The sequence below is a fragment of the Tenrec ecaudatus genome, chromosome 7 (assembly GCF_050624435.1).
Source record: "Tenrec ecaudatus isolate mTenEca1 chromosome 7, mTenEca1.hap1, whole genome shotgun sequence".
NCBI classification, from domain to species: Eukaryota; Metazoa; Chordata; class Mammalia; order Afrosoricida; family Tenrecidae; genus Tenrec; species Tenrec ecaudatus.
In genome coordinates, this window is record NC_134536.1 from 64,349,502 (window position 1) to 64,376,607 (window position 27,106).

Genomic DNA, 27,106 nt, shown 5'->3' on the forward strand with positions numbered 1-27,106 from the left:
TTAGATGTCACTGGATTTGTACATATCTGAAAGCAGTCTTGTAATGGGGACGTTGCCGATGGTTTTTTTGAAAAACACTTCTTCTATGGTTGATGGACTGATAGAACGTAAAGCTGGCAGGAGCAACAGGAGTTTTCCAAAGCGACAGGGTTGAGTGGGATATCTGGAATGGGAGAAGCCAGGAAAGGAAGGTCAGAGTCTATGGCTAGTGGTGATTACTATCTTACACTCGAACATACAGCAGAGCCAGGATCATTTCCGGATCTGGGCCGCTTGATTACATATGGCCTGTCCACTTGTCCTACGAGGAGACTGTGTGCTGCTGTGAGGCTGACAGCTATACCACCAGTGTGTCAAACACCAGCAGGGTCACCGTGACACACAGGTTCCAGCAGAGCTTCCAGACTCAGACAGACTAGGTGGAAGGACCCAGTGATGTATGGACTCCTGAAAAATTTGTCCAGTGAAAACATTATGAGAACCAGCAAACTAGTGTCTGCTTTTGTGCCAGAAAACGAGCCGCTCGGCTTGGGAAGCGCTCACAGTAAGAGTGTTTGGGAAGAAGAGTTGCAGCCTCTAAGTAGAGTCAACCTTGATCATACGGATGGAGCAAAGCTTTGGGGACCTGCATTAATTGATACAGCATGACTCAAAATGAGAAGAAACAGCTGTCAATATCCATGAATAATCAGGCTGTGGAATGTTTCCATCAGGGAAAATTAGAAGTTGTCAGAAATGAAAGGGAACCCTTGATCAATGTCCTTGGCAACAGTGAGCGGAAGTGGGCTGACACTAGACCCGTGGAAGCGGACACTCACCTGGCCTACTCTGCTGGGAGGGATGAAGAGGAACGATGGCCCTCTTAACATCAAAAAATATTTCAAAACAGAGCCTGAAATACAGTGCTGCCACTGATAGGGTAAGAGCTAGACACCTCAAGGAAGCTCAGTTAATATGATTAGTGTTCACAGTAATGTGACAACCACTAATTCCAAATATGAAGAAACTGAGGAGTTTTTTTTTTCACCAACTCCCACAGTCTAAAACTGATCAAGCATGCAGTGAAGACATATTGATAATGACAGGTAATTGGGAAGCAAAACTGGAAAACTAAGAGCGGTAGTTGGAAAATAGAATCTTGGTGCTAGAAATGACACTAGAGGTCATACAATAGAATTTTTCAAGCCCAGCAAGTTAATCATTACAAGAACCTTTGTTCAACAACATAAATTATGAGTATACACATCAGTGGACCTCACCAGATGGAGCATATGAGAATTAAATAAACTACATCTGTGGAAAGACAAGATGGAGAAGCTCAATGATCATTGACCAAAACAAAGCCCAAGCTGACTGTGGAACACACAACCAATTGCTTATCTGTAAGTTCAAATCGAAGGTGAAGAATGAAAACAAGTTCACAGGAACCAGCCTGGAGTCTGTCCCTCTCCAATTACAAGGTCACCTCAGGAACGGTTTGGAAGCACTGAGCCCTCGCGATCAAAGGCCAGTGGAGGTGTGGGATGGCATCAAAGACATCCCACATAAAGAAAGTAAAAGGTCATTGAAAAGACAGAAATTTTTTTTTTAACAATGGATATCAGGCCTGTGAAACTTACCCTGGAGTGTTCAGAAACTGATGCAAAAGCGAGAAAAAAAGAAGCGTTAAAGAGCTAAGCCGAAAGTTTCAAAGAACTGAGAAGACAAAGGACCATAATTAAGCATACAAAAACTCAGAGACATGAAACAAAAGGAAAGAATACATTTAGCATTTGCAAGCTAAAAAAAACTACAGAAAAAGTTCTCAAGTTTGTAATAGTGAAAGATTCTATGGAATAGTGAACGATTCTATGGACAAAATATGAAAAATTTAAGAAGCATCAAAAAAGATGGAAGGAATACACAGAGGCATTGTACTAAAAGGCAGTTGTGCATGTTCAACAACGTCAAGAGGCAGCATATGATCAAGAACCGAGGGGATTGAAGGAAGAAGTCCAAGCTGCACTGAAGACATTGGCAAAAACCAGGCTTCAGGAATAGGAGGAATACCAATGGAAATGTTTCAGCAAATGGACGTTGTGCTGGAAACACTCACTTGTCTATTCTATGAAATTTGGAAGACCTGGCCAACTGACTGGATGCGCTCTATATACATGGCCGTACATCAACATGGAACTGTCAGAAGTTTGAGCTGGACACAGAAGAGGGTGTGGGATTAGGATATCATTATTGGATCGCTATCATTGCTGATGTCAGATGGATCTTAGCTGAAAGCAAGGAACACCAGAAATATGGTTACCTTTTTTTTTTAACTATGAAAGGCATTTGATTGTGTGACTCACAAGAAATTATGGGTAACATTGCCAAGAATAGGAAGATTACAGCCTTCAGAATGGATTAGACCTTAACATAAAGAAAATAAAAACGCTCACCACTGAACTAGTAAGCAAGATCGTGACAAAAGGAGAAAAGACTGAAGTTGTCCAGGATTTCTTTTACTGGGATCCACATCAACACCCACAGAAGCAGCAGTCAAAGAATCATAGGACATCTTGTGTCAGTCACATCAGCTGAAGAGACCTCTTGAAGGTGTTAAAAGTTAGGGTGTCCCATTGAGGAGTAAGGAGCACTGACCCATGCCACTGTATTTGCGTCACTTCATCTGCATGTGAGAACTAGACGATGAGTAAGGAAGACCAGCGATGGAATGATGCATTGGAAGCATGGCGAAGACTATTGACTATACCCTTGACCACCAGAACAATGGACAGATCCATCTTGCAAGAGGTACAGAATAACCTTTAGAAATAGGAGTGTTGAGTCTTCGTCTTAAACATATTGGATGTGTTATTAGGTGGGACTAGTTCCTGAAGAAGGGTATTGTAGTAGAGAGTAAGCCAAAAAAAAAAAGAGGAAGATGCTCACCAAGCTAGATTGACATCCTGGCTGCAACAATGGATTTAAACATAGTAACAATGATGATTATTAACAATGTGAACATCATTGTGAATGATGATGGTACAGTATTTTGTTATGTTGCACATAGACAGCACCTAACAACAACAATAAGAACAATACACTATGGTAACAACAGGGACCAAGACAAATACTCTTATCCCTGTTTTTCAGGGAAAATGAGGTGTGGACAACCTATCAGCCTATCAAAATCGCAGATAATTCTTTCTGTTTTAGCAATAAGATTGCATTTTGTTTGGAGGGAAAAAATCTTAAGAAACATAGAACTGAATATCAGCCAAATGACACCTTCTGGCTGGGGTACAGACAAGCACCACGGTGCTGTTCTCAGCTGGCCATCAAGTCCACAGTTTCTAGTTCTCAGGGATCATTCACAAGGCTGTTTCCCCTCAAATAAAATAGCAGCTTTTTCTAAGAAAGTCCCCAAATTATTATTCAGGCATTATGCTCAGTCGCTCTCAGGAATAATTCCATCCTTATTACACTGCAAATTAAACACGAAGTTCTGTTGGGTGGCACTGCCACCCAGCTCTCGTGTCAATGAAATCGGCATATAATTAAAGACATGAGAAACTGCTTAACAATTTGCTCTCTTGATGTCCAACATGTGTCTTTGCTCAGATGTGCCAGTTCAATTTGCTGCTGCCTTGGCCTGCCTGAAAGCTACCCTCTCTTCAGCGCTGGTACTTCTGCCAAGGGCCTCAAATCAGGTATCAATACACTCCTCTAGGAGGGCTTACTTCCCTGAAATAAACTACTCAAACAAGCCAGGGACCACTGAGACATACTTGAGACTAAGCTGGGTTTGATCTGGGGCCACAAGTGCAAGAAACTGGGTTATACCCAAATTCCTTCAAAGGAGTTAGGCAGGTGAACACTGTGTGTAACTACCTACTAATTTCACTCTCTAAGATATCTATCTCTGAGCTTTGAGTTTGAAGTGAGGTCTCCCCAACCTGACACTGACTCATCAGTAACCACCAAGCCAGTTCTAATTCATGGTGCCCCTGCGTGCAGAACAGGACTGTGCCTTTCTTCCAAGGCACCTGCAGTTGAGCTCAACCCCCCAGCTGTGTGGTGAGCAGAGTTCTCACTAGGATGGTGATTTAGCCTGTGCCTCCAAGGAGCTCAGTTGGCTCTTTCACTGCCCAGCTTCACGGCCACCCAGGAAAAGACTCACCAGAACACAGTTAATAATGTGCTATGGGAACAGCAGTACATTTAAAATATATATCTAAATCCCACCAGTTTCTCTCTTTGTTGAATAGACCTCCTATGTTCCCTGGAATGTAACTGCAAGACCCAATCTCCCCTTCACCTTGGCCACTGCCGCCCACACTGCTACAATCCTGCTTGCCCTCAGGCAGCCAGGAAGGATCCTGCCGTGGGTGGGGCTACTGGCTGCCTAGACAAGTCTCTTCCAGATCTTCACCCACCACACTGCACATTTCCCCTGGTGAGAAACCACCATAGGAAATCATTGCTTTCATAACAGGTTGATTTTTCAAGAATCTATAGACAATTGGCTCTTGATTTTCTGTGGGTACATTACTCCCTAGCTGACTCATCCAGCCTTTTTTTTAAAAAAGAGTTTATTCCCCAAACTCTGTGCCCCCAAACATACACACAATTAGTCAACATACTCAGAAACTCCAGAAACTAGGAAAGTTATAGAAATCTAGTTCACTAAAAAGTATTCAATGGGTGATGATTGAAATATTCTCCGAAATTACAGGCCATGTGACCAATGGTTGATCTGTATGCCACAGATTAAATGTTGAAAATGGAGTTTGCATTCTGACTCTAGCACGTGTCTATAGAATCTGAGGTCAATTCCTTAAACATCCCCCTTTCAACAGTTGTGTTGGCGTATACCTCACATACCACACAGTTCAGAAGCCCCATTACATCAAGAAGAGTTGTGTAATCACCACCATTTTCACCCACCTTTTTCTCTAGCTGGGAAGGGGCTGCTTAACCAGTTAGTAGCCTTTCCAGATTTCCTCTCCCTATTCGTCCCCTCCAGTAGGATTTGCCTTTCCCACGTTCTACTACTCTGCTTTTCTCTGGTAGGGTCTGAAGCAGAGCAACACGTCTGCCTGGTTGACTGACATGATAGATGAGAGGTGCTTTCTGGCTCTCTCTGCTGCCCCACAATAGAGCCTTCGGGAAAGGCTTGACTGAACCAACAACTGCATCTCACATCCTTGTGTTTGAGATTCTTTATAACTTCCATTTTCCTACATGTTAAAGGACAGCTATGCAATAAAAGTTCATGTTTAGCGGCAATAAAGTACCTGAATTAGGTTCTGTTCCATTTACAGGTTTGGGTACATACTAAGTGCCTACCATAACTATTCTGAAGAACCCTGGTGGTGCAGTGGTTAAGCAACTGGGCTGCTAACTGAAAGGTCCGTGGCTTAAACCAGTTCGTTCTGGTTCGATCCCCTGCTAAGAAGTTTCCTTTCCACTCCAGATAAGTCTGAATCGGAAGCTACCTTTTAACAAGATCCCCAGGTGACTCTTAGGTTCCCATATAGGCTCTGATTCAATATGTCTCGAGTAGAAATGGAAATTCTCAGCAAGGGGTCCAACTATGAAGGCTGCAGCGTCCTGATTGAAACTCACCAGCCGCTCTGTGGGACAAAGCCCTGGCAGTCTGCTTCCAGCCTTGGGAACCCTAAAGGAGGGCCAGTCCTACTCTGTCCTGTAGGGTGTGTGATGAGTCCAAATTGGTACCAGAGCAGGAGAGATTGTTGTCTACATTCTGAGCCCAATTCTGGTTGGCATGGGGCTGCCATGAGTCAAGTGCATGAGCCATGAGTCAATAGATATAAAATTGATATAAATTTTTAATTAATTTGGGTTTTGGTGTACTTTCGTTTGGAAAAGCATATGACATATGCTCATATATGCATTGTCGTTCAACACAGTTTCAGTGATATTCTATAAACAGAGGAGTTTTATTCATTCAACAGTCAAAAGAAGATTTATAATAGAAATAAGGAGACTCTAGCAGAAGTGATATTAGCCCAATAGGCATCTGACTCGGGCTTTTTCAGATCCCGTGGGGGAGAGAGGCAGTAACAGCCTAACAGGAGGCGCCGGTGCATGGTGTTGGGATGGTGGAGACAGGCTTCCATGGGCTCTCCTTCAAGATCAATATAAAGGATGAACTAGAATCAACTATATTCTAACCTCAGCTCTACCACAGTCCTAACGTGGTAGGCCAGAAAGATTCTACTGCTCTAAAAGCCTTGCTTTTTTCATTTGGCAATGGAATCTAAAATCCAGTTCAGCTTGCTGGACTTGTCCAATAGCGGCCCAGAGGGAGCACTGCTGGGGTTGGGGTTGGAAGCCGTTGAAATGAATAGCCTCCATGAGTTTCCACCAGTGATCCCCGAGTGGCTTGGGTGATTGGGGTAGGGACTCAAAACAGGGTCATCAGTCGTGCAGTGGTACAATTCCCACTTGTTCAGTTCTCCGAGAACGTGCCCCAAACTCAGCCAGCGCCATCTGCCAGCGGAGGCCTTCACCTTTACTATGATGCTGAACAGAGGTTGGCTCAGCTCCTGGATGAAGACAGACTAAGAAAAAGGAGCCTGCTGAGCTCCCTGCCCCACATGGAGCCAGTGAAAACCCAGGTGTCACAACAATTCCATCCCACCGCGCATGGGGACACCAGGAGTCAAGGACCAAATGGACAGCAGCTAACAACACCAGCATGTTCGCAATAACAAATGCCAGTCACCAGAGCCAAAGAAAGGTGGGGACAGCCCACCTTTCAGGACAGGTCTCCGGTTCTTCTCTTTGGAAGTGGCACCTGCCTTTTTTTTTTCTTTAAAAAAAATTTTTATTAGTGGCTCATACAACTCTTATCACAATCCATACATATACATACATTAATTGTATAAAGCACATCCGTACATTCTTTGCCCTAATCATTTTCAAAGCATTTGCTCTCCACTTAAGCCCTTTGCATCAGGTCCTCTTTTTTTTTCCCCTCCCTCCCCGCTGCCCTCTTCCTCATGAGCCCTTGATAATTTATAGATTGTTATTTTTGTCATATCTTGCCCTATCCGGAGTCTCCCTTCCCCCCCCTTCTCTGCCATCTGTCTCCCAGGGAGGAGGTCACATGTGGATCCTTGTAATCGGTTCCCCCTTTCCAACCCACTCACCCTCCACTCTCCCAGCATCGCCCCTCACACCCCTGGTCCTGAAGGTATCATCCACCCTGGATTCCCTGTGCCTCCAGCTCCCATATGCACCAGTGTACAACCTCTGCCCTATCCAGTCCTGCAAGGTAGAATTCGGATCATGGTAGTTGGGGGAAGGAAGCATCCAGGATCTGGGGGAAAGCTGTGTTCTTCATCGGTACTACATTGCACCCTGACTGACCCATCTCCTCTCCTACACCCCTCTGTGAGGGGATCTCCAGTGGCCGACAAATGGGCTTTGGGTCTCCACTCTGCACTTCCCCCTCCATTCACTATGGTATATATGTATATATACATATATATATATTTTTGCATGATGCCTTATACCTGGTCCCTTTGGCACCTCGTGATCGCACAGGCTGGTGTGCTTCTTCCATGTGGGCTTTGTTGTTTCTGAGCTTGATGGCTGCTTGTTCACCTTCAAGCGTTTAGGACCCCAGACACTATCTCTTTTGATAGCCAGGCACCATCAGCTTTCTTCGCCACATTTGCTTATGCACCCGTTTGTCTTCAGCGATCGTATCATGGAGGTGTGCAGCCAATGATATGATTTTTTGTTCTTTGATGCCTGATAACTGATCCCTTTGGGACCACGTGATCACACAGGCTGGTGTGTTCTTCCATGTGGGTGTTGTTGCTTCTGAGCTAGATGGCCGCTTGTTTATCTTCAAGCCTTTAAGACCCCAGACACTATCTCTTTTGATAACCGGGCACCATCAACTTTCTTCACCACATTTACTTGTTCACCGGCTTTGGCTTCAGCAGTTGTGTCGGGAGGGTGAGCATCATAGAGTTCCAATTTAATAAAAGAAAGTATTCATGCATTGAGGGAGTGCTTGAATAGAGGCCCAAGGTCCTTCCGCCACCTTAATACTAAACCTATAAATATAGACACATAGATCTATTTCCCCATCCTCATATATATGTTTGCATGTACATGTCTTTGTCTAGACCTCTATAAATGCCCTTTGCCTCCTAGCTCTTTCCTCCATCTTCCTTGACTTTCCTCCTGCCCTACTACCATGCTCCGTCCCCACCTGGGTTACAGCTATACCTCTTCTTTATGTAACCTTACCCTTGATCATTCCCTGCCAGACACCTGCCTTTTTTTAAAGGATGATCTCTCATGTGTCAACCACGACCTCCTGATGCTTGACCCTTGCTATGTCCGGTGGACCCAGTCACCCAATTGCCTTCACTGATTTTAAACGATCGACTTGTTCACCACGCCAGCTGTGATGTGTCTGGTCCAGCTGTCTAATTCTATTTGCTCCTCTCACCCACCCCAGGAGCTAGGTGAGGGCCTAGATTGTCACTACATTAACTGGCTAGCAAGGGGCTAATTAGTCACTGTGTTTGAACTGGCTTATTACTGCCTGCTCACACATTCACAAGGGAAGCAGTTTTCTTAAGTACGCATTCAGGACAAGCGGCAGGGTCACCTGGTATGGATGTAGCTGTTGAGCGTTAGCTGAGCCTCGTCTTGAAGAGCTGCGATGGCGGCGGCATTCCGGAAACTTCTTAGCTCAGAACCACTGTGTGTAGGAACTGGAAATGAAGACCGAGACACTGAGTGGCAGCACAGGAGCAACGGCGGGGGAGAGGGAAGCTCCTCTCTGGAAGTGGACAGCCCACCCGGAGAGCAGGAGGTCCCCACAGGGACAGGAAATGGTCATGACTGGCAGCAGCAGCAGCAGCAGCGTCGTCTCCCTTGTGAACACTCACCTTCTGCTGGAACCCGCGTAGACTGTGAGGGGGCTCGAATTAGTGAAGTGGCCGAGCCAGGGAAGGGGGTGACAATAGGGGCTTGGGTCTGCTCACCAGCTTTGAAAGTGACTATGCATTTTAGACAGGCGAATTCAGTGGCATCCAAGCGGAGCTGTCTAAATCGAGCCACAACCTCTTGTAAAGCCTGTATTTCTGATATGATCTTGTTCAGCTTCTGGGAGTCTGTGTTGTCACCATTCATGCCTAGAATAGAAATATGGAAAAAACGCTCCAATATGAAGGCATTTTCATGGTCTGATATTGATTTTTGACAAAATTCTGCATATCAATATCCATTCAATTGTCACTCTGAGATATCTGATTCCATGTAAACTGGCTATATTGTATGAAAGTTAATATAAAATCTTCCCTTGGATGATAACAAACACAGTAATTTGCATTTAAATAACAATGCAAGCAGTCATGAATGCAACAAAACAACATTATTTGCATTTAAATATAGATTTATAAATGACAGGTATACTCTATTGTTCAGCGGGAATTTGTTATTCTTTACATGTTGTTCTTTTTTCAGTAATGTATTTTTATGGTAATTTCTACAACAAAGTCATTAAATTGTGCAATTCTTACCAGATACAGCCAGTAGAGTGTTAGCATCAACCGGAATGGCCCATTGTGCTATTCCTAGAACAAACAGTTCTCTCCAAGCATCTTCCAAAAGCATCAGCTGTCATACAATAGATGTATAATATAATATAGCGTGTAATTTATAAATTTATCAACAATTTCAGTATGTAAATTTCCATTATTTAAAAAAGTGTTTAACATGCCTGTCTTGGTTATTTAAAAAAAAAAAGGGAATATTCTTGCCTTCTCTTTATCTTTTTGAAAAGGTGCCTATCAATAAACAGATGCATTTGAGTGTCAGCCATTACAATACCCCAAAGTTTGCTTCCCTCTGTAAAGGGTTAGGCCCCCTTGTCCTTGTATGCCCCCATGCCTGGGACTCTAGGGACTGCACAGACCCCTGCTCGGACAAGCCACCGGCAGCAGGCTGAGCCCCTCCGAGAACACACTAATGTTATCATGATGGAAGAGTCCTAACTACCCCTGCAGACCTGGGCCCCCCATCTTCTGGAGGGATGAGGGGGAGGGGCGGGGAGAGAGAGAGAGAGAGAGAGAGAGAGAGAGAGAGAGAGAGAGAGAGAGAGAGAGAGATAACACACACTAATTCCCAAGAGGCCTGGGGGGTTGTGTGTGGAAATCAGGGAGTAATTATGTTAATCGGGTTTTGCTGAGTTTACCTCATCTCACTGCCTGATTTTTCTGAGAATCCTAAGTGGACAGCATCAAGGTGCCTGTCATGTTCATTCTAATAAAATGTGCCACTGAATATTTAAAATTAAAAAGCTGCTTCCTTTTGCAAATTGATCTACTGAATTCCACTTCACTGCCATTTGCTTGTTGTTGAAAGGTTTCCACCAAAGATCTAAGTGGCAGACAGCAAGCAAATTTTTGTTTGGATTAAAGAGTCTACAAATACTTGTTTTGAAGGGGGGGGGCAATTTATGCACACACATAGACGCACACACACTCACACACTCACATGCATACAACAGATCAAGCCAGTAAATCTGGTCACAGAGAGGACCTAACCACCTATATTTTTAAAATCTCTCTTTTTGAGCAGCCAGTTCTGAATACTCTTTATGAAAGGAGTTTGTTTGGGGGAGTTGAGAGCCGAATTGTGAAGGCTTGTGACCAAAATTGCATTTGATCTAAAGGTCTCATTTTAAAAATGCTTTGTTTTGATTTTTATTCTTTTTTATTAGATGTGAGAAATAAAGCTTAGAATATTCCAAGCAAAACATGCTATAACGTCAGCCATCTCTAAAAGTCCAGGTTATGAGAAAGAGACTCTCCTGAGCTAGAACAGGAAATGTTTTTAGCACAGTGCCCGGTGGTTTCCCAGCAAGGGGCACTATTATGCCTTAATTAGGGATGAAATTAATGAAATAAACAAGTCTTTTGCTGTTAGCACTAGTTATCAGCCCTTTGTAGACTTTGTCACTAATTTCCTTGAATGCACTGATAGCAGCCATTGCCTGAGGACCCTTCATTTTCTCTCTCTCCTTTTAGGTGAGAAGCATACATACGGGGAGGGGCCATTTCTGATATGCTTAACAACGAAAGTTCTCAGTTTGGGCATGATGCCACTTTTAATGCCAGCACACACCTTCTCTCCCTCTGGGTGCTACGGGGGACTCCAGAATCACTCAAAATGCCCATTTGTTTACGAAATCTCAAAACACATAGAGAATAACGCGAAAACCCTAGCCTGAAGGAGGTAGCCAGTCACCCTTGGATCCTGTAAGCTGATATTACAATAGCAATCACAGCGGGTACCGGGGTGGAAGTGTACCGGGGTGGAAGAGTACCGGGGTGGAAGTGTACTGGGGATGGAAGTGTACCGGGATGGAAGTGTACCAGGGTGGAAGTGTATAGGGATGGAAGAGTACCGGGGTGGAAGAGTACCGGGATGGAAGTATACCGGGGTGGAAGTATACTGGGGAGGAACTGTACAGGGATGGAAGTGTACCGGGATGGAAGAGTACTGGGATGGAAGAGTACCGGGATGGAAGTGTATGGGGATGGAAGTGTACAGGGATGGAAGAGTACCGGGGTGGAAGTATACCAGGGTGGAAGTGTACCGGGGTGGAAGTGTACGGGGATGGAAGTGTACGGGATGGAAGTGTACCGGGGTGGAAGTGTACGGGATGGAAGTGTACCGGGATGGAAGTGTACCGGGGTGGAAGTGTACGGGGTGGAAGTGTACCGGGGTGGAAGTGTACCGGGGTGGAAGTATACCAGGGTGGAAGTGTACGGGGTGGAAGTGTACGGGGTGGAAGTGTACGGGGTGGAAGTGTAAAGTGGTAAATGCAAAAGCATGCGCCTAACTCCAAATCGCTCACAGGAGATTTGTGTCCTCTCATTACTCTCATCCCTTTATGAGAAAAAGCTCAAGGGAAAGTTCCGCCATCTTTTCACCCGTTTTGCCATGAACTCTTAGGAGGCCCCTGGCATTTTTTTCTCTCCTCAGTTCCAAGGTTCTTAAAGAAACCTTTGCTTTAGCAACAAAATATTTATTATGATATAATTTTATTTGAGATTATATGCGATGCTCCAATTAGACTACATACGTATAATTTTATAGTTGCTATGAGTCAGAATTGACTCGATGGTAGTGGCCTATACATTCATGTCTGTTTGCTTTTCATGCATATGTTTTTATATTTACGTTGTCTTCAGGTTTTCTTTTTTTTTTTTTTACTGACCAGATTACCGTCTTGAAATAGGGTAATTGCCTTTCTTCCTAAGGATTCCATAACTCCACATTTTGAACCGATGAAAAGAAACTAGTAAAACTAATTTCTTCATTGCTATTAGAGCTGACGCCTAGACATGGAACCTCCAGTTTTGTACAACTGATGACTGTCGCTTTCCCCCTGACCGCCCCTCCCCAGGCCCTGGTTGTCCTCTTGGTGGTACCTGATCTTGCAAAGACAGCGTGGAGAAAGCTGGCACACTCTTGGCCCACTTGATACTCATAAAGAGAAGCCTGGCAGCTGATTCACACACAGACTCCGTGGCCACCTCATAGAGATACATTGGGGTCCCATTCACTTCGTGGGGGTACTGGGTGGGGGAAAAAAAAGACACCTGGAAGTGAGGAAATCACAGGTTTGCCAGAAACGCCAACTTTTAAATCTCATTCGAACAAAGAAGGAATAAAAAGGAATTCCAGTGTTCTACTGAATTGTGCATTTGCCATCGGTGAGTAGAAACCTAGCATCCGTATTCCTCTAGCTCGAGAAATACACATGGCAAGGAAAGGCCCACTTCACCCTTTGGGGGCCTGTTCCCTTGAGGGGCTTCTAGATCTCCTATCCCCCGCAGCAAATCTTCCTCAGGCTGAGCCAAGTGCCAGGCCTGGCTCCCAATTTAGACAAGAGCTGCTTGTATTTGTGTAAATAAAAATAGATGTGAAAAAAGTATAAATTAATAGGCATCCCAAACACAAATATGCATATGAGTATTTTTAGAAAGGATTAGTATATTATGGAAATATTTCAATTAGACATCTTAATCATTCACAGAGCATTCCCATTCATAACTGACAACATATTCATAACACTACTTTCCGGAGCTTATTATACGCATCAAGGGTAAGAAAGCAGTATTAAATATTGTGCGTGTGCGTGTGCCCAGGTGTTTGGCTTCCCCGCAGCGTGGGGCTGCAGCTGGCCCGCTCAGGGTGGATCCTAAGCCCTTCTCACTTGGCCTGGAAGGGGGGGCCTTGGGTGGGTGCCAGCAGGAGGCACCCAGGGCAGTCTCTAGGTGGCAGCCTTTTGAGGTGGTTCAGACAGTGGTCCTGACACTAGGGCCCTATCCTTGTGTAAATTCTAGGAGCTCAGGAGAAGGGGAGGGCCCAGTAAACATCAGCCAGCTCCTTCAAACTGCCCTAACGTGCAAGCTCCACTTCTCCCTCTCGCTAATATTAGGGACCCACAGCTTGGCTCAAAATAATAGATCCCTGTTGTTTGCAATTAATGGTCCTTCCAGATAGCAGGGTCAGCTCCTCTTAAAAATAAAAAAACTTTAAAAAGGGATGTCGGTTCTTCTGGTGTCCAGGAACATCTAAGACTGCCCTCTCAGCACGGACTGCCAAAAGAACAAATACAGCCAGAATGCTCCTTAGAGACAAGATCTGTGAGACGTCCTCACATGTCTGTGGACATGTTGTCAGGAAAGACTAGTCCCTGGAGAAGGAGTAGAGGGCAGTGAAACAGAGGAAGGCCCTGGAGGAGGTGGACGGACCCAGTGGCTGCAACCTCAGCACAACTGTGAGGATGGTGCAGGACAGGGTGGTCCTTTGTCCTGTTGTATGTGAGGTTACTGTGAGTCTCCATGGACGGGGGGCATCTAACAACTGCAACCAGGTGGCTAAGCAAGCCTTTCTACCAGTGTGGGTTCTCAGCCCCAGGGCTAACATGCTGATGGCAGGCTCAGAAGGTCACATGTGTAAGTTGGCTCCTCAAGGACTGACTCTCCTGTCACTAACATTTGGAGCCCCTTCAATTAACAGGGGTGAGCTTTCACTGGGCCCCTTCCCTGCTCAGGGCAAGTGGGTGGGCCACTCTCCTCTCTCTGCTCAGCAGGCGTCTCGGTGGGCTCAGCAGGCTGCTGACCTTGGGTGTGGGCTGCGCCAGGCTCACGAGGGTCTGCCGCTCTGGGGTGGTGGACACGGCAGCCAGCTCCAGGCCATGCGGTTCCAGCTGGGTGACAGCGGTGAAGAAGGCAGGCGCGGGCAGCGCAGCGGAGGGGAAGTGAGCGGCCGCCCCATTCTCCTCCTTGTGGCCGCGGAAGTAGAGAGCCACTTGCTTGCGGATGGTGGACGTCCGAGGGCCCCGCTCGTGCTGCACAGCTGCAAGGATAGATGGACAGACGCATGCCTGGGGTCAGACACATAGTGAGGAAGATGAGGGCTCAGGCCCCTCCGGGAACCAGGAGGAAATCTGAGCCCAGAAGAAGTTCCGAGGCCCAAGGGCCGGGTTCTTCGTCCACCCTGGGGTCCTCCCCACCCAGGGAGTAGCTCTCCCTCCTTGCTGTCCCCTGGAAGGGAAGAGGAAGCCAGAGTCCCGGGACAGTCCTTCCCTGCTCTGCCCAAGGTGACTTCTGTCCACACACCACCACCACCACCACCACCACCACCCCACCTCACCCCCTGCGCCATCCCAGAGGACTCTAGCAGCAAAGGACAGGAGGTCCCGTGACACTGGGAGAGGGGGACACGGGAGAACCTGTCTCCAAGCGTGCAGAAGGAAACTGGGGAGAGGTGACAATTACCACCAACAGTTTAAACAAACAAATTAATTCAGGGCAATTTTCCGTTTGCTCCAGAGCTGGGTAACTTGTAGATTTACAAGTTGGCTGCTCCCTCCTGCTTCCGGCTCCCGTGGGGAGGATGGCGCTCTCCGCAGGGAGCAGCATGACGCACCCAGGAGATGTCACCAGCCAGGGTTGCCAGCGGCCAACTCAGCACTGAGTTCTAGGGGAGCCCCCATATGCCCTCTCCCACTGTCCCCCCTGCCAGGCTGAGGCGCCCTCGCCAGGCTGTCACTGGGACTAGTTCATGAGCGCATTTAAGGGCCTCCTGGAGCTGTGTGTCCCAGGCACCCATAGGAGACACCCGCCTCCTTTTGGAAGAATCGAGAGGAGGCCCTAAGGAAACCTACCTCAGCACAGGGACAGGGCAGATTTTGATCTCTTGGGGAATTTGCAAACAAGGGCTCCCCATCTTCCCAAGCACCTCCCAGCTCCCCAACCTGCTCTGTCGGAGACTGAGATCCTGAGGCCACCTAACAGGCTTGGGGTGGGGGCACAAAACTGCAGGAGACAGAAAGGACGCCAGGCAGGAGCTGTGGCGCACCCCACAGGATGGTGGGCTTCAGGAGGGGGGGTAGTCAGGTAGTCGGGTTTCCTACGTGAGCCCGGGCCCAGCCCAAGGGAGTTCAAGGTGGTGGGTTAGGAGGGGCGACTCTTGCAAAGAGAAGGCTACGACTGACAGCCCGAGGTCAATTCCCAGCATCTGGAACGAAGTGCTGGCGAAATGATTTACATGCATAGGAGTGCCGTGTATTTGCTGTACATATAATTTACTTACTATTCAATCAACATTAGAAGAATAAAGGAATGCACTGATTACCGTCTTTGTTCATGTTGACCTCCAAACACTTCTTCAGCCGACACGCCCGGCACTGGTTTCGGTGCGTCTTATCCACCGGGCAGCCTCCCTGCGACAGAGCGCAGGCGGTCAGCGGCCCCAGGCTAGTGCCCCGCGGCCGAGCCAGCCAGGCGTGCGTGCGCGCCCTCGCGAGGGGTGCGGGGTGGGAGTGGGATTGGCAGGGTCAGCTCGAGAAGGGGCTGCAGTTCCCGGGTTTACTTCCCGGGGGGGGGGGGCTGGCTCCGCGCACTTTACGCCCGCAGGCGAAGAGGGAAAACCTCCCTACGCCGCCGGAGGGCCAGCCGCGATCCGACCCGGCTGGGAGGGAGAGCTGCAGAGGGGAGCGTCCGCCCGTCGCGAAGGCGGTGGGGCGGGGAACGAGACTTTTCAGGACCGAAGACAGCGACCCGGCCCCAGAGGAGCAGGTTGGCGCTCCGGATGCACCCCCCTGCCCCCAAGTCCTCGTTACTTTTGCGCTAAGTCTGGAGTCCACCTCTTGTTGTCACTTTCTGGCTAAACCCACTTCTCTGCCAGGGGGAGGGGGGGTGTCCTCGCGTTTATTTTTCAGTTTCTTGCTCTCTCACTTCTGCCCCAAGCCTTAGTACGGGAACCTCACCTCATCGCCACAGCGGCCCTAAAGGATGGGGCAGGGATTTCCCCTGAAAACTTTTTTTTAAATTAGGAAAGTGAATGTATTCTTTCCCCCAATGATTTCCTTGCATAAGTCTGATCTCTCCAGTTAAATTTAAGGAGAAAAGCTAGATGCTATGTATTTCCTACTTCCGGGCATTTAGTCTCTGAGCAGGGCCTGAGAACACTTTATAGGAGTAGAAAGCCTCAGCTTCCTCCCTCAGAGCAGCTGAAGGTTTCAAACTGCTGACCTTCGCTTAGCGGCCCAACTCACAACCTACTACTAGGCAGCAGAACTCCTCGCAGGGGGCCCTGTTGAGAGTTGGCCTAGCCTCAGTCCAGACTCATTTCCATGCAACCGGTTTCCTACTCAGAAAGAGACGCAGAAGCTGGTGTGGTTAGGAGGGCAGGCCTACGGATGGGGGAAACCCAGCTGGGCCCAAGGTCTAGAAATGCCCACCACCTACATGTGAGGGACTGTGCGGTGGACTGGCACTGAGAATGTCAGCATGTTCGAGACACTGGCAACCTTTCCCTGCTCAGTGCTGATATTCTCAGTGTCAGGCCACCCGGCAATTTTTGTGGGAGAAACACTGGCCATTGAAAGAGGAAGTTGAGTTGAAGGAAGGTCTCTCATGGACTTCAGTGTTAGGGGGCTTTACTGAGGGAACATAAACTTAAATGCAAACAGATTCATACGTGCAGGGGCATTTTCTACATTTACATATGTATATGAAGCTTGGTGCTCTCCTGTCTGGGTTTATACTTGTCTAAATTGCTACGGGTTACATTTAGAGTGGGAAGAATGGTAGCTTCATTTTACTGCAAATTCTCAAAAGTTTTCATATATTAAAGTGAGGTATGTATTTTTCTAGCGGTTTTTTGGTTTGGCTAGATTTTGTTTTTAAGTATCCTAGGGGGTGGTTTGCTATGCATTAGAATGCAGGTTTTGGTTGTTTTGCCTCTCACCCCCCCCCCAATGATATTCCTATTTAAAATGTGCTGACTTGTTTCAATGAAGGTAGGGTAGAGATCCCTAACAATTCATAGATGTCCTATATATTATTCATAATAAACTAGAATGTTATTTACTTGATGTTAGAATAAAAGAAAGGAAATACTTTTGGGGCCCTAAGTGGATTCTTCCGGACTTCTTCACTGGCCAGTGTAAAACCTCCATGTAAGGAGATTTCGAGAACACCTTGTTCCATTTATTCTTTCTGCAAGGAGAGGATTACCAGGCCCAGGACCACTTCTTTACTGACCGCAGTAGGAGGAATTGATAGCCATCTCCTTTTCTCAAGTATCAAATCAAAGAGCTTGCTTTCCCAAGTTCACATAAATGCAGGAGACTCAGGAAAAAGCTCACTGGAGTCACCACCTGCTTCAGCAAGCCCACATTCCTGTGGAGCTGTTGGGGAGTCCTGGGTGTATGTAGTTAGTCTGTCCATCTGGCAAAGCTGAATGCCTGTACAGAACTCTGTGCCCAATTAAACAGGTGGAGGGCTGGCGAGTTCAACATAACTTGCCCAAATGTGAATGTTTTCTTGCTTTTGTTTTAATCCAAATCTACCAGAGATGAATATGAACAGAGATGGCATCAAAAAAAAGAAATAGCACCAGACAATGTGGTTGTGTGTGTGTGTGTGAGAGAGAGAGAGAGATTTTAATTAGTGGAAAGTATTTCATCATTTGGTTACTGGACAGGTGGTTTCTAACTAATGCATTCCCTGGGATCTTCTTGGGAGTAGAGGTAAAGACCTCTATGCCAGAAGTCTTTGGCTTGGCTGAGAGGAGGACAAAGCAGGGGACCTAGGCTGGTATCCAAGGCTTAAATAACCTGTTACTGAGCTGGAAACAGAGTCAGGAGGTTCTGTGGTTCTTTTTAAAAGTGTTAGCTCACACTGACCCCATGTGTCCCCATTTGGCCCATGCCCTGACACTTGACCTCCATCTCTTTGAGGCTGTTCTACCTGCTTGCAACCAAAAGACAGGCAGGCACATCTAAGCAGAGTGGCAATGCGAGATGTGGGCACTTTGGAGAGTCCCAGTTGTGCCTTCCTGGGGAGCCTTCTCTTCTTGAGCACCCAGGCCTTCTTCAGCAAGGCCCAGTGAATGCCCCCTGAAGGTGGCGGACAGCCTACTCCCAGAGTGGCTCTTCCTCTGGGTGTTGAAACAGTATGTCCCTCACAGAACATGCCCTGTCTGTTCCAAGTGGCCAACACCCACGTTGGATCTCAGGTAAAGGTGGCATCGACCTTGACTCACATGGCCCTGTGCTCTGCCATCCCACAGGGTGGTGAAGGGTGTGGGTTCCAGCGCTGCACGAAATGGGGGCGGGGCTTCCTGCTCCTTGAGGTTTGGATTCTAAAGCTCCTTAGGCCCCCTGGGCCGGCTTTGCAGCCACTGGGCGTGAGCCTCACCCAGTATCAAAATCTGTCACAGGATCCCACAAAGAGGTGTGAGAAGGTGCTGGCGTCTCACGTTTCCCCTGCTAACCGTCCTCCCTTAACTCCTTTCGCCTTTTCCCAGTAAACCACGGAGGGAGGAGGTAGAGCTGGGGGTGGGGGAGGGCAGTGGAGGCCGGGGGAGGAGAGGAAGAGAGATCAGAGCCCAGTCCCTCCTGCTGGGCAGCACTGGGGCTTCTGAGGGCCCTGGGTACGGAGGGGCGGCGGCGCGCAGGCCGGGCCAAGGTACCTGGTTTCCAGATTTGCAGACATAGGTCCGATTCCTACGGATACTCCGTTTGAAAAACCCGGAACAGCCGTCGCAGGCGTAGACCCCGTAGTGTTTCCCAGAGCTGCGGTCACCACACACTTTACAGGGGATGTCTAAAATGCGGCCTGGCCCGGCCGGGAAGAGAAAAGGTGGGCAGGGGAGAGAGGGAGAGGAGGGCAGAGGCGAAGAGAGAGAGAGAGAGAGAGAGAGAGAGAGAGAGAGAGAGAGAGAGAGAGAGAGAGAGAGAGAGAGAGAGAGAGAGAGAGAGAGAGAGAGAGAGAGAGAGAGAGAGAGAGATTGCTAAGCAATCTGACCTCTGAAGGGATTAGCACCGAAGCTGCGGTAAAAGCAAATAATGAAGTGATTTTATAGCCAAACTTTTTTCCTTGAGCAAGTGTCAGTTTCCTACAATGAGCATTATTCATGCACCGCTACATGTATTTGGGTCTCCTCTAATCGCCGAGCCCCATTTTGGAAGAAAAGATTACAGCCAGCCGGGGCGGCAGCGCGGTCCGCCGCAGCCTTTCTGCCCCGCGGAAAGTTGGGCCGCCTCCCGGCCGGGCTCTCACATTGAACAGAGCTAGTCGTTAGCAAGCGCGCGAGGGGACCAAAAGGGTCTTGCAAAAGGGGCAAGAAGAAAAACAAACACGGCTGGAACCGGCCCTGGCAGCTGGAAGGCCATCGCGTTTTCTCTGAGCTCCGCCGGGTCCGGTGATTATTGGGATTATTATTGTAATGCTAATACTCGGGTTATTAATGAGAATCAGGGTAGTGGTCTTTGCCCAACCTTCGCTTTACCTAATTTTTAAAAAGGTTTCGGTGTTTTATTTGTTGTTTGTTGGTCCAGAAATTCTTTCTTTTAAGGGGGAAAAAAAATCTCCCAAATACCAAACAGTAGGGCAGGCGGAAGAGAGGAGTGGGAGACAGGGTGGCAGGTCCCCTGACAGGGCGACTCCCGCCAGACAACCCACTTGTTCCCTACCAACCCTGCTTCGGAAAAACCCACCGCCTCTTTCTCTCCGACCCACTTCGCGGCCCAGGGCTGGGTTTTTAGAGTCTGGTTTCTCTAGCTGTACCGCCCCCCCAATTCCCGGCTCCGAAGAACTTTCCTTGGGACTAATCCCTGGGCGCCCACGAGCACGAGCACGAGCCCGGCGTGGAGTAAGAAGAATGCAGAGAGAAAGGAGAGACTTGGTTTTCTGCGAGGTTCACGAGTTCAACAAGTGCTGCGGGGGGGAGGGGGTGTACCCCGGCTCCCGCAAACAAAGAGGCAGACGTTAGATGAAAGGTTCGCTGAGGGATTTCTTGCGCAGTCCCCACCCGTCCGATGGTCTGTGGGCTGGGCCCTCGGGCCTCCAGGAAGCTGGACAGCCGCTGGACAGAGCGGCGGAGGGGACGGCGACTGGGCAAGGGGTGGGGTGAGGGCGGGCGAAGCCCGGGTGGGAGCGGGGAGGGGGCTGGCGGCGGCCTGCGGGTCCCAGGTGGGGGTGTGAGTGCTCCCCCCGCCGCTTCAGAGGCGTCGTCGGGCGGGTGGGCGCGCGGGTGGGGCGGCGTGGTGGGGGTCGGGAACCGACAGGCTCGGCCCGGGTAATTACAACCCCGCCGCAGCACCTGCCTATAGAGTCACCAGTGACCCGTCAAAAAGAGTAGCATGGGAATTCGGAATGCGACAAAGGCCCGAGGGGGAGGCGCGCGGCGCGGCGGCCACCGCCAGGGCGCCCCCTCTCCTTCAGGGCGGGCGAGCGAGGGGAGGTGGCGCGGAGGGGGTGGGGAGGGAGGGCTGGAGAGAGCCGGGCGGGTCCCATCGCCCACCCCCTCGGCCCGTCCCTGCGCGAAAGGGAACTAGCGGCCGGGGCAAGCGCCGCTGACCCGCCCCCTCCTTGGCAAGCCACAAAGTTAGAGGCTCCAGAGTTCGAGGCCATCTTCCTCTGCATAGCACGCTCTCTGTCCTTGCTGGAGTTCAAGTTTGAAGCCCTCATACTGTCACCCCAGCTGTCGCCCCCTTCTCTGTGGCACTTTTGATGACGCACGAGGTGGGAGAAGTCTTTTCCCGCCTTCTCTTTGGGGCTGGAGGCGAAGGACCCACCTCTGCAGGACCTCCCGGGGTGGAGGCACAGTCAGCAGGGGGTGGAGGTGCCCTCCACGGATTCCTGGGGCGGCTCTTTGACGGTCACCCCCGGAGTCGCTGTGGCCGTAGATCAGCCCTTCAGTGGCGCAGACTTGGGGCCGCGGCCACCAGGCGGATTAAAAAGGGGCCACCATGCTCTGACTCTGTCATCCGGCCACATTAAGTTGACTTGGGGTCAGGAGACAAGCGAGTTGACCCCGTTGCAAAGGTCCCTTCCTGTATGTAACCAGCCAAGCGAACTCCGCGGTGAGCCGGGCCGGAGCTTCCAGAGGCTGGCAAACCGTTCTTAAGTCTCCTCGCCAGGGGGTCCCCTGGGGGCTTTTTGTGTGTCATAATTGCCTAAAGATATATGGCAGCTTCGATTACTGTAATTACCATCAGAGACTGTTGAAAGAAGTTAGTCTGGCTGCAGGGGTGACTGGCTGGGGTCTTGTTACCACCCAGGCGGGGCTGCTGGGTGACAGGGCTCGGCTTCGCAGTTGCGCCAAGCCGAGTGAGGAGGGGACACAGCCCGCCGCGCGCCCGCCTCCTCCTCCCGGGCCCCGCGGACTCCTGGACCGCCATGGTCGCCAAGGGCCTATTTGCTGCCGCCGCGGGTGGGAGAGACCCCGCCTGAGCTGGCGGCTCCCAAGACCAAACAGCAAGTTCGAAAGCGCCAAAGTTCCCCCAACGTGCCCGACACACCTCTCCATTATGGTCCTGGCCAAGAGCCTCCAGACCGGCCCACGTCGCGTGGGAGGCGACCCCCGGGGACCCAGCCTTGCACCTGCTGCTTCCCTGGCCTCACCTTCAATCCCCTCCTACCAGGCGGCTCTGCACAAGAAGAGGAAGGAAGAACCTGAAGCCTCTTACTTCTAAGGGCTTGCCCTTATCCTAGCAAACCCGGAGCCTGCCCTTCGAGGCCCGCGGGCGTCGCCTGCTGCCGCAGAGACTCAGAACGCTGCCAGGAAGATTCCCTTGGGCACCCTTTTGGAGGGACACTCGCTCCTGGGAACCGGAGTAGCAGCAAAAAGCCACCTCCCCTGGCTCCCCAGAGGTTGGAGCAGCAAGGCCAGGATAGGCCCGAGGCTAGCAGGAGGCCCCAGGCTCCGCTCGGCACGCCGCCCTCGGTACAGGTCCCCTCTCTCCTCGGGCCCTAGCCTTGCAGTCTCTCCTACCGTTCATTTTGCTCGAATCTGTAAAACGGCAGAGCTCAAACCCAGTGAAAACGCAGCCAAATTCGTCATGGGAAGCCTTGCATCTCACGTAGGCAGGATTTCCAATCAGTCCTCAAAAGTATCCCCGACTCTTCCAACTTTCCAATAACCCGGGACAATCTGGACGCGGTGGGGTGGTGGGGTTTGTTTTGTTTTTTGGGGGGATGGGGCAAGCTAAGGGCGGTGGGAGAACTCTGTGCTTCGGGGACAGCGACAGCAACCGACCAGAGAAGGACTGGTCCCTGGGATCCGAGACCCCGGGAGGCCACAAGGCAGTAAGTGCGAAGGCCAGTAGACGCGAGCCCTGTGGCCTGCAGCGCGCGCTGTTTGGGGCCTGCAAGTTCTCGGGCTTGGCAGGCCTGGTCCAGCCGACGCCCTGGGCCATACCTGCACCCCGCGCTCGCGCGTTCCGGGTGGTGGCTGGAGGGGGCTCGGGTTGGCCCTGGGAACGGGGGAGGTTCCCAGCTAAGAAGTTGGAAGACAGTGAGGCTGGGGGACCAGAACAGGCCGCGCGCTGCCGCTTCGGCCGCCGGGCTCCCTCTCGACAAGTATTCGGGATTAGGGATTTGGTCCACTCTTTGCTCAAGCAGTTCTTCATACTTTAAATTCCCCAGTTATGACCTCCGCGGGTTTAGGATTAAAGAAAATGTGACTTTTAAACGGTTTCTCCTTCCCACTTTTCAGGATTGCTTGAAAGAGCCAGTAACGGGGTGCAAAGCATTCCATTCAAAATCCGCTTGGCGCAGAGTTGCTTGGGCGCGCTGGAGCTCAGAGTTTTGAGCGAGGGTGTCCTCGCGCCGCCGCCTGCAGCGGCGGCCCGGTTCCCGTGGCACCCTCACCCCTGCAACGGACCCCCAGCCGAACCCAATGACTGCGAGGGTCGCAACTCCCTGGGCCGGACTGGACCAGAAAGTAGGGGGAAACCAAGCGGTTCCGACGAAACGGAATTGCTTTCCCCTCTCCACGAAACGCTCGGATCCGCGGCCTGCAAGTAGCCGGGCTGAAGCCCACCCCCCGGCTGGCCCTCCCTCCCAGGGCTCGGAGCCCAGCTCCGGGGGCAGCGCCTCCCCAGTCTCCCGCTTGGGCTGCGCGCCGGGCCCCGCGGCGCCCGCTAGGTACCCACTTGTTGATCCGGCCGGCTTGCTCATGCTGGCGGTTCCGGGGCGGAGCGGAGGGTGGGCGCCGCCCGCGTCCCGGCTGGCCGGGCCCGCCTCGCCGCCCGGCGCCGCCGCTCTCCAGCCGCCCTCCAGCCTGCGCGGCTCCGGGGCCGGACGAGTGCGGCGAGGTCGCGCGCTGCGGTGCTGGGCGGGCGGTCAGAATCCGTCCTGCCGTGGGAATGGGCGCATCCTGGAGTTTCGCCCCGGCTCTTGCAAAACTGCAGCCGCTCGGGGGTTGTTGCTAGAGACGTACGCAGGGACAGACGGAGAGACTGACAGGCCGACGGAGGGAGGGTAGAGGAGGACCGCAGGAGGGGGAGACGGAAGGACAGATGGAGACACGGAAAGAATCCTCCTACGGAGCGCAAGGGCCCAAATCTCTGGCCCTCCCCATCCTTGTCTCTCGCGCTTAAGTCTCTGCCTCCCGTAGGCTTGCGGGGTGGGCGCCCAGCTCGCGGGGCCGGCTGCGGAGCTAGAACTAAGCCACCCGACGCCGGTCCCAGGCCCGCGGGGTGGGGGGTGGGGTGTCTGCAGGGCCCGGAGCGGAGCGCGCGGCGGGACCACTAGATAGCCGACGAATCTTTCGGGGGAAGAGGCGGCGAAGTCCCGGCTTCCGAGGAGAAGCGCTGCCGCAGCGGCAAAGGGTGCCCGAAGTTCATTACCCCGTGACTTTGTGCCTGTCGCGGCAGGCTGAGTCCCCTGTAATATCTCCAGAGGCGCTCTGACAGGCAGCCGTGGGGAGGGGAATAGGGCGTCCCTGGCCCACTTAGCTTTTCCCCCAACTCCTGGCGGGGTCTGACGTCAGCTGTGTGCGGGGAGGGGATGGGAAGAGGGAGGGTAAATGCTAATGATATTAATGAACCGCCCAGCGGCTCCTGGCGAAAATGCAGGCGCTCTCGGAGCGGGCGCCTTGGAGCGCGAATCAGGGAGTCCGGCGGGCTCTGGGCGTGCGCGACCGTGAGGACCGGCCCGCTCGCGTAATAAAAATGAAATCTTGGGGTTTCTGGCCAGCTGGAGGGCAGAGGAGGGCAGGGCAGAGGAGAAGGGCTCTTTCTCAAAATGCTTTCCCCCTTCTCTCCAGCGAGCCAGTCCCGTGGACGAAACTGGGCGGCGGTGTGGCTGTGTGTGGCTGCGGGCGCCCGACGCCGCAGCCCGGAGAGTTGGCTCACGGTCCTTCCCGCGCCCCGGCTGTGGGTCGAGCGGGGATCTGGCCCGAGGTGAGTCCGGCTGCATGTTGCGACGAGCTCCGCAGAGGCAGTCCCCAGGACCCCGGGGGCGGGCTGGGGGCTGCAGGAGCCCGGGCGGCCCGGGCGCTGCCCGCTTCCCAAAGCAGAACCCGCTGGTGCGGAGCCTGGCGAAACCCGGGCGGCTCTGTGGTCGGCGCCCGAGCTGCGGGAACCGGAGCCTCCCACTCGCATCGGGCATGGCTCCGACTCCCGGGCCCACGGACGCCGGCGAGCACCCCCGCCCACCTCCCTGGGCTTCCCGTTCGCGCGCGCCGGGCGCCTCGCACCGCGCTGGGGGAGAGGACGCCTTGGGACCGCAGATCTCTGGGACCCCCCTCCCCTGGAACCGGCCAGCCTGTTTTCGGGGCGGAGCCCTGCCGGCGGTCAGGGTCGCACCTCCAGCCCGGTCCTCGGTGGCGGAGGCGGGGGCGCTCCGCGTTGTTGCCGGTCCGCCCCCGGGCCGTGCTTGTCCTACAGAGCTGTCGTCCCCAGCGCCCCCCGCCCCCCAACGAGGCGAAGCCGCGCCCCAGCTGGTGTCCGCGGGCTAGCTAGCGGCGCGCGCCTGTCTCGGCAGCACGTGACCGCAACTTTGCGCCCAGGCACTGCCGGGGACCAGAACCGCGCAGCGCCACCATCCAACCATAGTCCTGGACGGCCGGTGCGGCGACCCGGGGACTCAAGGTCCACTAGGAAGGGGAAATGGCCATTTCTCGTTACCCTTCGACAACCCCTCCCCCCCCCCCCCCCACACACACACCCTGATTTGTCGGATTCGGACTCAATGAAAGAACACTTTCCCAATGATGGGACAAAGCTGAAAACTTGAGGGGCTTTTTGCAGATGCCGGGCCGAGAAGTCGACATTTACTTCTCTGACATCGGACCCAGGCTGTAGCGCACACATGCCAAAGAGAAGGGGTACACGGGTGAGGTTCGGGAAACACGGCTCCAACGCCAAGACCTTTCCAGAAATCCACTCCTCTACCCGTCCTCCACCACCGTCACCACCGCGTTCTCCAGTCCCGAGCAAGATAGGGATGAGATGGACCGAGGAGTGGGGCGCTTGATTAAAAACCAAGAATTTCCAGAGGCAAAGTATGGTATCTCGGCCAGAACCGGGACTAGCCCAGGGGCCATCTCCCAAGGAAGATTTTCGGGAGCATGTAGGCCATCGGGCTGGGCAGTGGAACTAGAGGGCACCTCCCGATTCCACACTCCCCCTGCCCCCTAGCTCCCAACCGACCCGCCCACTGGCCCCGCTGTAGGTACCAAGACTTAAGGGAACTCATCCCGAGGGCCGTCCAAATGAAAAGGTAAAATCCCCGTGAACACCCCTAAATCAAAAAGACCACTGAGTGGGCTCACACCGCTCAGCAATAGCAAAAGGCACGCGGCGCGTGGAAAACACACTCATGAGCAGCGGCTGCGCCCTGGGTTCTGCTCTCCCGGCTGTAATTACTCGCGCGCTTTGCATAAATCACAATGCCTTTTTGAAATCATCATGATGACTTTCTGGCGTGATTGGTTCGGTGGCGACGGTAGCGGCAAACCGGTAGGCGGGAGAGGCCCCAACCAGGTCTCCTACCTAGAGCCAGAGTGCCACCTCCTGCCGAGGCATTGAGGGCTACAGGGGCTTCTCTCCGAGGAGCGGGTCCTCGCGGGGCCTTTAAGGGCGCAACTCAGAGAAGGAAGCACGTTGTGGGCAAGGACTGTGAATTTGCATCTTTCTAACCACGGGATCATACACGCAGTCTACCGGGCTCACAGTAGGTGCTGAGTAAATGTTAGACCACAGAAGCGGGAGTAAAGGCCCCAGCAGATGTCCCAAGAGCCCCCACCCCCTTACATCTACATGGGCACAGGTAACCACTGAAGAACCTGGAGGTGGGGGAGAGCCAATTCTGCTGTGGAACTTTGGGCGAGTGACTAAACGTTTCTTGGCGTTGGATGATAATATAGAAAACGGGTAGAAATTTCACTTTCAAATATTTCTTTTCCTGTGAGTCCTCTCTGGAAAATGATTGACAGAGGGCAAATGCCACCAACCTCAGAAATACGCTTTAACAGGGCCAGACCTCAGGGAACCAAAAAAAAAAAAGGGGGGAGCCATGTAATGCTACACCTCTGAGGCTTTCAAGCCCTCTGACATGGGGCAGAGAGCCCCTAATTTCCTCCCCAACCTCTTCTGAATCCTGAGTGTTCAACCAAAACCAAAGCCAGGAAGGGTGTGAAGGAATCTTTTATCATAGGCTGCTTACCGTTTGGCCCAAGAGCGAAGAATTAAGACCAAGATCAAGAGGTCTGTCCCACCCACCTATTCACCCATTCATCAAACACTGCACCCTTG

At 51.6% G+C, this 27,106-nt stretch overlaps 1 protein-coding gene across 1 annotated transcript; it reads right to left on the reverse strand.

Annotated features, from left to right (window-relative positions):
- Positions 1 to 23,525, reverse strand: NR2E1 (nuclear receptor subfamily 2 group E member 1). Its single transcript, XM_075553998.1, has 9 exons — positions 23,501 to 23,525; positions 19,033 to 19,178; positions 15,688 to 15,775; positions 14,171 to 14,406; positions 12,471 to 12,617; positions 9,552 to 9,648; positions 9,015 to 9,164; positions 8,636 to 8,741; positions 1 to 163 (listed from the first exon to the last, which is right to left on the reverse strand). The coding sequence occupies exons 1-9, from the start codon at positions 23,523 to 23,525 to the stop codon at positions 1 to 3; spliced, it is 1,158 nt and encodes a 385-aa protein (XP_075410113.1).
- Between the last annotated feature and the right edge of the window lie 3,581 nt (positions 23,526 to 27,106).

Excerpts from the sequence above, each read along its gene's own strand:
- NR2E1 (XM_075553998.1), bottom strand. The coding sequence starts at position 23,525 with ATGAGCAAGCCGGCCGGATCAACAA. Across the intron at positions 9,165-9,551 it reads CACTCTACTGGCTGTATCTG|GCATGAATGGTGACAACACA; the intron begins GTAAGAATTGCA and ends TTTCTATTCTAG. Across the intron at positions 8,742-9,014 it reads CATAGTCACTTTCAAAGCTG|TTCCTACACACAGTGGTTCT; the intron begins GTGAGCAGACCC and ends CTTCATTTCCAG.